The sequence below is a fragment of the Chaetura pelagica genome, unplaced genomic scaffold, assembly GCF_000747805.2.
Source record: "Chaetura pelagica isolate M959 unplaced genomic scaffold, ChaPel_1.0 scaffold2, whole genome shotgun sequence".
NCBI lineage: Eukaryota > Metazoa > Chordata > Aves > Apodiformes > Apodidae > Chaetura > Chaetura pelagica.
In genome coordinates, this window is record NW_009952796.1 from 3709343 (window position 1) to 3722604 (window position 13262).

Below are 13262 nucleotides of genomic sequence, written 5' to 3' on the forward strand. Positions count from 1 at the left end.
AACATTTTTTACAATGGGGTGAAAATATTCCTTGAAATATCTGGCTCCAAAAGGAGTTTTCAAAAAGGGTGGAGTTCACCTTGCCTACAAGTTAGCAGGAAGTCTGTACTGAAAATTGAAAAAATTTGAAAGCAAAATTAAAAGCAGATGTTTTATCTATAAAGTTTATGTCGGCACACTAAACTGTACTGTCAAGTGTTTATAACATGCTCTCCAATCTTACAGGTGTTTTCTCAATGTACAAGAAACTATATGCACCAAAAAGGAAGAGACAGAAGCAAAGGATCCCTATCTGCCCCATTGAGCAGCACAGAAAAAAAACCCCAAAGCATTTTACAGTTCACAATACATGTTTATTATTAGAGATGTTTACAGAAAAGTCTGTGAATATCTGCTAGCCTAAAACTGACAGCTGGGGGGAGTCATGGTTTTATGGCTTCGTTTTTTGAATCATTTAAAAAGTCGCAAAACTGATTAAATTTGGGGGCTATTTCAGTCTCATTAAAAAAAGTTCAATTTGCAGATAAAGGGAGAAGGTGCTTTCACAAGTAATTTAGTAACTACGACCAAAGAGGGTGTAAAACTTGGCAGGATTTTTGCCGCAGACACATCTTGCCCCACGCTGTAGTTCATGGAGGGGCTGGAAAGGTATGCAGAGGCTTTTTGCTCCCATAGAAGGGGCACCAGGCTCAAGATCTTGATCTCTGAAATAAAAGCATATTCATAAATACTTTTATTTAAAAATGAAGGTACAATAAAGTGTATTATCTATAAAAATCTCGTAAGCATGCTGACTAGTCTGAAAGTTTCAGAACTAGGGGACTAAATAAATTGAATTTTGCAGGACAGCAAGAGTCAAGGGTGAGGATTGAGCATCAGTGATATACCTAGAGACATCCTATATTCCTGTTTAATATTCAAAACATTCTGATCTTCACGGAAACTCTCCAGTTTAGTTATATGTTACCTGGCAGTGGTCTTCTTGATCCAGTCCTCGCACTCAATTTCCCCACAAAAAGGTATTTGGACAATCTGAAGCAGTGAGAGGGAGGCAGAGAAAAGAAGAGTTATACATCTAAAAAAAATCATCCTTGTTTCTGAAGATTTCCAAACTTTAAGATCTCATATACACTCAAAGTGGGAAACATTCTGCCTGCTACAAGTAAAATTTAGTTGCTCTTTCTCATCAGAGAAATAGATGAGCACAGTCATCCCTCCATAGTACAACAGGAAAAAACCTACGCAAACCCAAAGCAACATTTAAATCGTCAGGATACAAGTTGGTTTTTTTTTAAGCCCAATATACGTTTCTTCCATGGGAAGTATAAATACTATTTTTCCCTGAAATACTAATTTTTTCAGGAAAATTTTAGAACTTGGACTGCAGAACAAATGCTTGCTTACATACACAGTGCTTTCCTAGTAATGCTTCCATTTTAATTCCATTACTATAAATGTTCATATTTGCTGAACAAGGCCAGGGCATACATATTTCAAAAAACCAGATTCACCAAAAGCATATTTTTCCTGAGGGCAGGAAGAAGTGGTGCATATTTACCTGCCATTTTCTTCAGTTAGTTTAATTAAAATTGAAATTATAATTATAATCTCATACATATTTCTCAGTACTATTCTTCGCTATTGTAGCATCTCTTTTCCCAAGTTTTATATTCCATTTACTGTTGTAGGAGTTTTTTCATTTTTAAAGGACTTTCACAGTGAAAATTCTGTTTACTAATTAAAAAAAAACCAAAACAAACCTGTTCAAAAGACACCACCTACACACATTTGAACACCCATGTAATGCTAATAGCAACAGCAGCTACAAATTCAGCCTTCACAGTGATTTTAATTCTATCCAAACTGTGAAGAAGGTTTGTTCATCTGAGGCTTTCTTTTACCTAATTTACATTCTTAGTGCAAAATTCTTAATTTGTCTGGAGCTGGAACACATCTTTACTAGACTTCACTTTATAGCTTCACTTTCTTGCAGCTGAAAAAGGAAGCATTACAACTCTACAATACTGTTCTTGCATTATTATCAGTTAAATTAAATGTTGTTTAAATATCTGTGCAATTATTCTTAAGAGTTTCAACTAAATTTTGCATGCCACTTAAAAGAACACAGAAGCAGCCTGCGTTGTTAAAGAGCTCATAGTCTACACTGCCATTATAATAAGTGGAAAACAGCAACAGAAATTAATGGGGAGTACTTTAGCTTACAAATTTTCTTCTTAAACAGTAGTCTATATTAACATAGTGTAATTTCAAGAAATTACAGAATATGTAGGTTTTACAATTTTGTCTGTACAACATATATAGGTAGAGAGTGAAACAGTCATAAAATTATGTACCTATTTTTTTTAATTAAGACATGCCAATTATAATAAACTTATATAACCCAAGTACCAAAATGGCGTAAGAATGTAAGGAATGTAAAAATATTTGTTCACATTTCCAACTTTAACTACATCATAGACTAGATTATATTAGAGTTCTAAACGTAATACAAATAGTTCTAATCCTCTTGGCCCTCTCTAGAATCTAACTGTACACAACAGTGAGTGTTGGACACTCAAGACCACGCGTTTCACCCTTATCATAGGCAGAGAGTATTATCTGGAATCTTTGCAGTTTGAGAAGAAAGAGGGTTCTATAGCATTTAATCAGAATTAAAGGATAACAATTTATGTGAATGTACAAATACAGAAGTAGCTTCACATTCCGCTCTTGGAATGAGCACGACTCTTCATTTCAGTTTATTTTTACATACTAGTTTACTGTCTCTCTTAGGCCTTTTTTTTTTTTTAAGAGCTTATATCTTCCTGTTTCAAACTATTTATCTGTCTTGAAGACAGTCAAGCACAGATTCAGAGTGCTTGTTTAATGCAAGAAGCAAAAGATACATGATGACACATCTTGAAATCACAATACATGAGAGAAGCAGTACTAGTTGAACATTTATGAGAGCACAAGTAAGAAGAATTAAGAATTAAGTTAAGAAGAGACTTTTGGATTTTAAATCTACCACCAGAATCATCAGATACTTTAGAGGCACTTGCACCAAGAAAATGATACTTTGCAGTCAGTAGGAAGAGCCCAAAGCTATTTGGAAACAGTATTTCACACTTGTATTTAGTTTTGTAGAGGAAAAGAAGACAGTACTATTGTAGCACCTATGCACAGAATGTCTAAAAACCCTATATCCTCCACTTCATAAGCATGCTATATCAATCCCCTCCTCTGAATCTTGTTACAAACTGAATTTATGTGGAAAAGAAATGCAAGAAAAAAGTGTGATGGAAGGTCAAGCCTAATCAACAATAACTTAGAACTATTTTTGAAGTTAACAAAAGTACTATGAATTCTTGGTATTTGTACATCTTCCATCAGAAATTCTGAAATTTTCAGAGTATATCTAATATGTACGTAAAAAACCCTGATCTCTCTTTATAAAACACAGCTTTAATGACTGATCCTAGAGATCCTTCTTCTTGAATCTAAATACATGCACAATTCCACAAGCTGAGGTTTGTGACAGAATTTAATGGTTAAGACCTTCAGTCACTGTGTCTCTGAAAAAGCAGCAGCAGCTCAATTCTCTCTGCTGAAGACTTAATCTCACCTCTAACCCTCAAATACTTTACCAGAACTTTAAATTTTTCACAGATCTCTAGATCAGTAGAGTTCAATCATCCACTTCATGGATTTTTACTATCCACCCAAGGAGGTTTCTGACTTGCAATTGTAATGAATTGTAATTGTAATTGTTTCTGAATTGCAATGTAATTCTCAATGAACCCAATGGCTTCCAGTCAGGTCATAAAGGCAAAACTTCCTTGACGTAAATAGCATGTACTTTAAACTCTTACTTGGACCCTATTGCGAGATTTGACAAGTGTTTTTCACTGTTTGCATTAGAATGACTGCAAATTGTTATTAATCTGAATAAAATGTTTACATTCATCTCTCTGAAAAGCACTTTCTGATAAAAACATAGCACTCCAAATGCAAATCACCAAACTGCACCATTGTAAGTCACTTCAGGACACCCTGTTACCTCTGGCATAGGACCAAATTTTGAACAGTGGTAGCCTAAAACACCATGTTTAGTAAATATGGAGTTTTAGCAAAAGAAGAAAGTAACACCTATCACAATTTTTTAGAAAGCTAATTTACTTTTGTGCAGCATTGAAATTTCAAGCCTCTGATTATTTGTAAGGGACAGAAATGTGTGCAGGCACTTACCAGGACAGAATTAGCTAAAGTTCCTTACCTTTCCTGAATCAAGCTCTTTTTGAAAGTCCTCCATAGTATTGGCCACTACCATATGACTTTTTAGGTCTTCAGAAGCTCTAAAAAAAGGACAAAAAATGTGGTTAGGGCATGTTTATGTGCACAACCTCGCAGGCCAAATAAACAGTTTTCAGAGTCAGTTAAAACAAAAAGTTACAAAATAAGCTATATATTCATTTGAATCTTCCTAATCAGGTTATGACTTTTTACCACTTCTGCCCTCAAAGAGAAAAAATTTGATTTATTGCCAATGGGCTGTTCCCCAGGCTGCTGTACATTTCCCCATGTTAATTCACAGCATTGTGCATGTCAGTTCAACAGTCACCAGCTGTAGACAGAAACAGGTAATTACTAGAGATGTAGATTTCCTTCTTTTATATTGCATTCTAAATATCAAAATGCTTCCTTTAATTAGGCAAGTTACTGTTTGTATCAAATTTTCCTTACCACAGAAGTAAGTAGGAAACTCATCTGCCATGGTGCTGGATCAGAACCCTGTTCTTTCTCAGTGTACTTATGAACAACAATTTGAAATTACAGACATGCAAAGGATTTTGGCATCTCCGCTAAGTGCAAATAACAGTTCCAAAAGCATTTGCTTGCTTATAAGCAAATAATCCTATGAAAGTCAATGGGATATAGGGTCTTAAAATACACTTCTGAACACAGAAACTCAACTACTGAAGTTTCTTGGACAACACCGTATCTTTCAAAATTCTCTACCAGAAGCATCTCTTGGGAATGAATCCCGGGCATTATGATCCCATGAACTCTTTATGGAGTATTTGTTTATTAATACATCACACAAATTCAGAGAAGTATTTTTTAACGTACCTTTAGCATTCTGTTTCATGAGCACAACAGGAAACTTGTATCACTATGCATGAACAAGTTTCAGAGACAGAAAAATGAAATGTGACAGACAGGAACATGGGTCTAACCTGTCCTTCTTCACAGACGAACCGATAACACAAGAAACTCTTCAGAGAGATGAACTGCATGTGTGATTAGCACAAGCACTGACTGTACCTCTCGATTTACCTGTTGTAGAGGTTAGCGTGAATCTCCTCCAAAATCTGCTTCAGTCTGTCTTCTGCTTCATGTTCAGAAAAGGTCACCTTCTGTCCTGTGTCTCTTCTAACAGCTACAAACTGTTGGCTCTTCATGTCTCGTGGTCCCACTTCAACCCTGACTGGAACACCCTTCATTAAAAAAATTTAAAAGTTACTATAAGTCATTCTCAGAAGAGTTCATTTTCTCTGTCTGTTAGGTTTTTTTTTGTGTGTGTGTTCTAAACCCCAGATTCAATATGGAATCACTTCTAAGGTTCTTGGGAAAAAAGATGGCTCCATGGCTCTTAAGCACTTTTGATTTCCCATCCACTCTCTTCACTTGTGCATTATACTGTGCTTTAAACTTGTTTCACTAGCTTGGAAACTGCATTCTTGCCAACATGCAAGAAATACTACAACATTTAAAGCACAACTGAAACCACAGTAAGACAGTTGCCCCAGCTAGGGCAAATCAGATTTTAAAAGTCAAAATTATTAAGACTTCTATAGTAATTGTAATGTTCTAGTTCATCCAATAACACCTTTTAATTCTCTTTTCCCAGAAAACTTTCAACTTCCTGTATGAACAGAAAATAGCAAATGTTAAATATCGCCCTAATATTGACGTTAATTGCATAGCATATTAGACTACAGATAGTTGCTTTATTTATGTAAAGCTTTTATGCTTCACAAACTTTGTGATAAGAGCCATGTAAATTCTCATTTCCTATATGCCATCAGACAAAGGGAGTTTCTACTTTACTAGTCAGTTAAGAGCCTACTGAATACAACTTAGCTCCTCCTACATCCTGCTAACACGTGTCCCAGGCTGCACGTGTTCTTTGACAGGAATTGAATTTTTGGTGGGTTGTTTGGGGTTTGTTTTTTTTTCCTCCTTCAAGGGAAATCTAATCAGTAAGCTAAAAAAGTTAAAAACGTTCTACAGGGTTCAATAGGTGAACAGGAGAATGAAAGACATTTACTCCAGTTTTCTATGCATTTTGTGCTCTGGAATCTACTCATGTCCATAGCTCCCCTCCCCTTATTTGGGCTAAAAAGATAAATAATGCAGTAAAATCTGTCTGAAGGCTGGCATACTTACTGCTACTGCAAAGCTACATAAAAAGCTATGCAAAAGTGTTATTAAAAAGCAATTTAAACCAAACATTATAGTTTTTGACACACAAAAGCACTGTCTCCATAATGAAAACTCAGTGGAAAGTATCTAGTCTTTCTAATTATAATAATACTTCCCAGAGAAAGAAGGATGCACTAATGGACACATAGGAAGACTTCCTAAGAAAGAACAATGGAACCTAATACCAAACATTATAAAACAAGTACCAATGATTTGTTTCTTTTTGGAGGCACCTTCAGAAATCTGCTACACTGAAAAGTATATAAAACAAAATGCTTTCATGTTAATTCTTGTACTTCTTACCCCAGACCCCTTGTGTTTTTTACTCTATGAAATTCTTTATCAGTAGTCAATAAAATGAGTGCACTTTGCTTGCAATTAGCCTGAGGATACAGTTTACTTATTATGCTGGACACATCAATCAATATATTTTATAAAAAATTTCAATTTTCCCTAAGCTGTGCCCCTTTGATAAATCTAATTTTATTTGTAAAGTCTCCCTACATGAATTCATGATGTTAGAGCTCCATTTAAAACAATGTAACATAACACAGAGGGAGAAGAACCAATGCAATAGGAATCTTCAACAACTGTAGGAGCTTCTATCATCTTGCATTGAATATTAACATATTGAAAGTAATTTCAAATTCAGAGCAAAAATATAATCCTGTAACATCACTCAAAACATTATGCAATGTTCCATTTTCCTCACTATTTTTGTTTTACAAAAGCCTCTTCTATTTGATGAAGCAGAACTGTTCTCAACTACTACATGAGGGGAAGATAGCAATTTTTAAACTAAAACATTTTCTCCTTTCTTCATTGATGCTGTACACGTTTATCTTCTTTGCACACGGTGGAACAGAGAAGACACTATTGTGACCCTGGAGACACTTAAGTATTAGTACAAATTTTTAAACACGCAAGTAGTTTGTACTATTAATTTTCTAGGTATATGAAGTGGAGACTTGGAAGTTCAAAAATTGTAAATGATATGCAAATCCAAGCAAACAAAGCAAGCCTAAAGAAACAGCTTTTCTTCATTTATTAATGGAAGCGGTCACTGATTATCAGGCAGCAATTCTTCATAACAGAGAAAATATCTGCCTTCAGAATACAAGACCCACATAAGATGCATCATACATATCCCGCACATATAAGCTTCAAAACACCTCCTGGAAATAAATGTACCTTTAGTTCCCAGTGGTTGAACTTCCACCCAGGTGAATAGTTGTCTCTTAAATCAGCCCGTACACGGATATTAACACTAAGCAGTCTATTACGATACTCATTACATTTCTTCAACAAAGCCTCTTTGTCCTCTTCAGAAAGGGAATTTGTGATACCACAGGGAATAATTACAACCTGCAATATAACGTGACATACACTATAAAATAATTAGCTCCTAGTTGTTATAAAAGCTTACACTATGGCTCTATATCAAGTTCTCAGAAGTAAATGACACATTTCCTTCTTCATGCAAATGATAGAGATAAAAATGTTAAATGACTGGACTGTCAAAAAGATCTTGTCCACCACGAATATCCTCATGATTTATATATAACATATATGCTCTGTAATACGACAGCTCCTACCCTTGTAAATCTTCCACATGCCCAGAAGGAAATGCTCATGAATTCCAAGACAGAAAAGGAAACAAAATGGTATTTTTACACACCTGTATACAGGCTACTCGAGGTGGAAGCACCAACCCCATGTTATCTCCATGAATCATTGTCATTACACCAATAGTTCGAGTTGTAAGGCCCCAGGAATTCTGATAAGCAAATTGTTTTTCTCCTGGTTTCTTAGGATCTTCAAATACAATTTCAAACATCTTTGAGAAATTCTGCCCCAGATGATGTGACGTTGCTCCCTGAAATAGTTGCACACAGAAAATTCTGCTCAATGGAAAGTCTATCAGACATCAGTTTCAGGCTTTCTTCTTGCTGTACTTACTAAGAAAATATTCCTCAAATATATAAGTACCTGGATAGCTCTTCCACTGGCAGATATAAATGCCTCTACAGTGGTTGTATAATCACCCCCAGCAAACTTCTCCTTCTCTGTCTTCCTTCCTTTCACAACAGGTATTGCTAGGAGATCTTCATACACTTGAGCATACAGATTAAGTATCTGCATCACCTATGATGAATATAATGTTGTTAGAATTACTCAGCATTTTGCATTTGCTAAATCATTACATATTTTTTACTTGCCAGTCTAAAAATCTTAAAAACTGAACACTTTCCCAAGATTGTAATTAAAAAATAAGATCTCTTCTTCAATTGCTTTAAACTTTGGCTGTTATTTTCTATGAATCAAATAGCAACAACTATAAACCATGACCAAAAATAAGAAGAGTCACTGCAGAAATACCAGTCCAGTTATACTGACTTCTAGTTTCCACCTAGAAGCCTCAACATGTGCTAAATAAATAAAGATACGCCATGATATTCAATGAAACATCTGTCTTTTGGGCAAAGGAAGTGCTAAAATTTCTAGCAATTAACACATGAACACAATATTTAGATTGTTATGGAAAACAGATTTTTAAGGAAAATAATTTTTAAGGAAAATATTTTTTATATATCACACTCTTCAAACTCCCCATGTTGTTTTAAGAGACTAAAGCCTCAGACATGAGTTACATCTGAGAATAAAAAAAATGTGTTCTAGCACACTTAGCATTTTTCAGCAGGGCTCCCGAAGAAGAGGTGATGAATTTCCATGAGGTCCTAAAGAAAAGACTTGTTTGTCGTGCTATGGAGTAAGGTAACTTTCTGAAAGCAAAAGCAGAAGCACATTTGCTTTTTACCTCCTCTGCTGCTTCTTCATATGTTGCAAATGCTGAGTGACCCTCTTGCCAAAGGAACTCACGAGTGCGAAGGAAAGGTTGGGGATGTTTGAACTCCCAGCGCTGGAGGAAAGTGCAGGGGATGAAAAAAATTGAACACCACAATTAACACTGAAGTGTTAAAATATTATTAAAAATAATGTTTATAAATAAGTATTAGAAAATTCTGAGTAAAGATAAAAAGTCAACTATTCACAGATTCCTACTTAATATCATCAACCATATACATGAATAAATTATTTTATTAAAAACAGTGAGAAAAACAAATCACATTAACCACATTCATATTTTTGCTATGAAATATGTGCTGTGATCAGTTTCATCATGCCATATCGACATAGAATAATTGTCCTGCATTGCACTTATGATATAACAGTTACTCAGAGATCGTGTATAGACATACCACAACATTGCACCACTGATTAAGCTTGATAGGAAGATCCCTGTGTGACTGCACCCACTTTGCATAGGCAGGATACATAACTGTAAAAAAGAAAGCAACTTTGGGTCTCTACACAATACTACTAGTTTATGCCAAACCTTCCTTTTTGCTACACATAAGCTTAATATTTTCTGCTGTGAGAACTATATTTTAATGTTTGATTCTATTTAAAACACATGTTTTGTCCTAACGCACAATATTTTCACTGAGAAAAGTACTTTCACTTTGTCCCATGTCTCTGCAAAATAGCTTGCTTGCTGCTGGTCAAAGTACAATCCAAAGCTCAATATCTAATGGCACTCTGAATCACTGGCTTAGAGTATGTAAATACATCTAGGTTCACAAATAGAAATTCACTGACCTCAAGATTTCAGGATGCTATACCACACATGATTCAACTATGAACTCCTCCAGCCTTAGATCTTAAAATGTTTACATGGAGGAAATTTTAGTAGAAACTAGTTTCATAGCAATAGTTAAAGTAGGTGCAAAATGGAAGTGAATTATAAGATGAAGGAATATTCTTACAAATAATATAAAACAAACAAACAAATGTTTTTCAGTCAAAGCAAGTCAGTCTTCAGGATATAAATGGAAAAATTTCTGGAGCATTTATTTCCTGGAAAAGTCCATTTAAGGGAATGTATAGTGTTTTGACATTTGCTGTAAGAAGCAGCTTTAGAAAAATCTGATAAGGAGTTATAGAAAACATTCTTAAAAATGGGTTTCCACTTTTCAAAAGGGACTCCTGTCTATCAGCTACACTGTACCTGTAACTGGTTTCATTATAGTCAAACTGCATGAAAAGAGGTCTACCTGTTTCACTTGTGGGACGTACAGCAATCGGTTCAGCCAGATCTGTTTTCCCAGATTTTGTGACCCAAGCAACCTAAAGGAAGTGGGGGGGAAATAAAAAAAAAATAAAATAAAACAAATTTGAAAGAAACTTACTTCATACTCAGCTGCAGACTAAGTGGCTGGGTTTTCTTATACTCAGATTAAAACAAAGTTTTGAAGCGTACCTCAGGAGCAAAGTCAGCAATATGAGTCTTCTCTTTCTCTAGGGCAGCCTGGGACACAAACATGGGGAAATAACAGTTTTCCACTCCAAGTTTCTTGATCTCTGCATCGAAGAAGTTCTTTATAGCTTCCCAAATAGCATAGGCCCAAGGACGAAGAATGTAACAGCCACTCACATCGTAGTATTCAATCATCTCTGATTTTGTGATCACCTTTCAAAAGATTATTTAGATATTGAAGTTTCAAATCCATACACAAAAAACACTCAGTAACTCAAGTGTGTGGTGTACAATTCAAGAAAACTCTCCAATTTTAAAGTCTGTGCTCAAAACGTTAGTAAAGATGTGCTTTGAGAATGCTTTTGTTACCTACCATTAGAGAAGTTCAGGCAGGAACATTATGTTTAATAATAATAGATCTGAATAATGTAAACAACTAAAATCAAATTTCATTAATCCAAGTAAGAGACAGTAGGCTAATTTCTGGGAACCAAACTGAACTTTTGTAAGAAACGTCTCCAGCTCACATCAGAAAATATTTTTATTCCTCAAGATACAGGCAAAAATTATACTAGTAAGAGGCAACATACACCACTGATAACCTATTTACCATCTTTCATAAGTAGGCTAGTCTAATAATCTCTACTCTGATGGTTTTGAAGCTCATAAAGCCAGCAAACTCACTCAGTAGCAAGAGAAACTAACTTTTGTTACACATCATCTTGATGTTAAGTAATACTCCTACCTAAGCTTGTGAAATTCCTATCAATTCAATAAAGTTTTGCACTCTTAATGAAAAAGGAATTCATACATGTATTAATTACACACACAGAGATATACAGGGGAAGGGGTAAAACAGTTGATGCTCATCCTTTTTACAGCTTCCTAAATTTATTCAGCTCTTCAATCCAGGCATTTTTATTCAAGACCATGACAGCAACGGAAGAAATAGACAAGAGCAAGTACTTGGTTTGTACTTGAACAACAACCATCAGAAACACAAGACAAGATATAAATCCAAAACAGATCTTGATTGATAAGAGAATTAAATAATGTTTTAACTCAAACTGAATTACTGGCACTTACTTGAGAGAACCAGTCTGCAAGATTTTCTTCTTTTTTAGCTTCTAGACCCAGCCTAGGTAATTAGAAAAGAACAAGATTTGTGCTGTACAGCATTTAGCAGTGAAATACATCCTAACCTTTTTTTGTTTTTCTTCTGGGGGGGTAAGGGTGGAATGAAGGGGACGAAGGCAGAAAAAGGGAGCGTGGAACACAATATTTTAATTTTATTTCATTGAGCTAACTTTTCCCAAGCTTCAGTAAGTATTGGATATTAGAAATTGATATTATTTATTTACCTTGGCTAATGAGTATTTTACAAAAATACCTCAGTTTATCTTCTGCTGTTTGAATCCTTAGAATTCTCACCACAGTTGCATCAAAAAAATCTCGTAATGATGCATTTAAAAGCCCAAGCACCTCCAGTAAAGAACCAAATATTAACCAGACCTATGTGTAAGCTGTTCTACTCTATTTTTTAAATTTTTTATCTAGCCAGTGGCTGCCATTTCAGGAAACATATGCAACTTGAATTTACCATTCATGTCAATATCAGTCACACTGTTCAAGACAGAAAATTCAACCTACCATCAAAATAAAGATAACAAGTAAAATGACAAGATTCTACAGAAAGTTAAATCCACCGGACTCAAATGGCAATAGACAAACGTAAAGGCTTTGTATCGCTACAAGCAGACACATTTTAATGCCAAAAAATGTGTTTTTCTGGCATAATTTCTATAGAAAATAACTTCATCTCTGTCTCTAGCGTGATTGATATAACAGGAATAGGAAATAAATAGTGCTGCATAATACATGCTGTGGAAAGACTTCTAAACTTTCAGGGTGGAAGCAGGAGAGGGTATATACAGCAATTCTCACTGGAGAGTTCCACCATCAACAACAGGAGTGCCTTGCTCTGGGCCAGACTACATACACCTCATGGTGCTCCCAGTGAGTATTTTGGAAAATCAGGTACAATGAAATAAGCGTAAGGTGGCAGTTTTTTTTCTCCATACTGAGTGAGATAGAGCAGCACATTTGCAGAAGCAAATAGTGAAGCATAGCAAATTCTCAATGACAGAAACAGTATCCACAGTAACAGAGCATGCACACTCCTTTATGCTTTCTACAGGCTAGGCAGAATTCTCCTTAGTAGGATGCTAAGTTACAACTGACACTCAATAAACTTCGGTAATTTGCTTTTGGCTCAATCATAAATAGGAAAATGAACACAGTTATTCTGCAACCATCCACACTTTCAAGTGAAATGAAAAGCCTGTAAAACCCTAAAACTGACCAGAGGTAAACAGTTGAAATTTCTAGCAAACAGATTAAAGATCGTGTCTTTACCTTGTTTGCTTCTTAGGGCCTTGACCCTCTCCTGATCCATCTG

General features: G+C 35.3%; 1 protein-coding gene across 1 annotated transcript in view; it reads right to left on the reverse strand.

Annotated features, from left to right (window-relative positions):
* Window positions 1–331: 331 nt before the first annotated feature.
* The window catches only part of EPRS (glutamyl-prolyl-tRNA synthetase), a 30318-nt gene continuing 17387 nt past the window's right edge, over window positions 332–13262 (reverse strand). The window contains exons 19-31 of the mRNA XM_009994752.1: window positions 13220–13262; window positions 11891–11942; window positions 10808–11017; window positions 10602–10674; window positions 9747–9826; window positions 9305–9406; window positions 8476–8631; window positions 8165–8362; window positions 7678–7851; window positions 5338–5498; window positions 4277–4355; window positions 968–1032; window positions 332–704 (exon numbers count right to left, since the gene is read on the reverse strand). The exon at window positions 13220–13262 is cut by the window's right edge and continues 187 nt beyond it. Coding sequence (XP_009993054.1) covers window positions 554–704; window positions 968–1032; window positions 4277–4355; window positions 5338–5498; window positions 7678–7851; window positions 8165–8362; window positions 8476–8631; window positions 9305–9406; window positions 9747–9826; window positions 10602–10674; window positions 10808–11017; window positions 11891–11942; window positions 13220–13262 — 1544 coding nt within the window. The 3' untranslated portion in view covers window positions 332–553. The remainder of the gene's footprint in view (window positions 705–967; window positions 1033–4276; window positions 4356–5337; window positions 5499–7677; window positions 7852–8164; window positions 8363–8475; window positions 8632–9304; window positions 9407–9746; window positions 9827–10601; window positions 10675–10807; window positions 11018–11890; window positions 11943–13219) is intronic.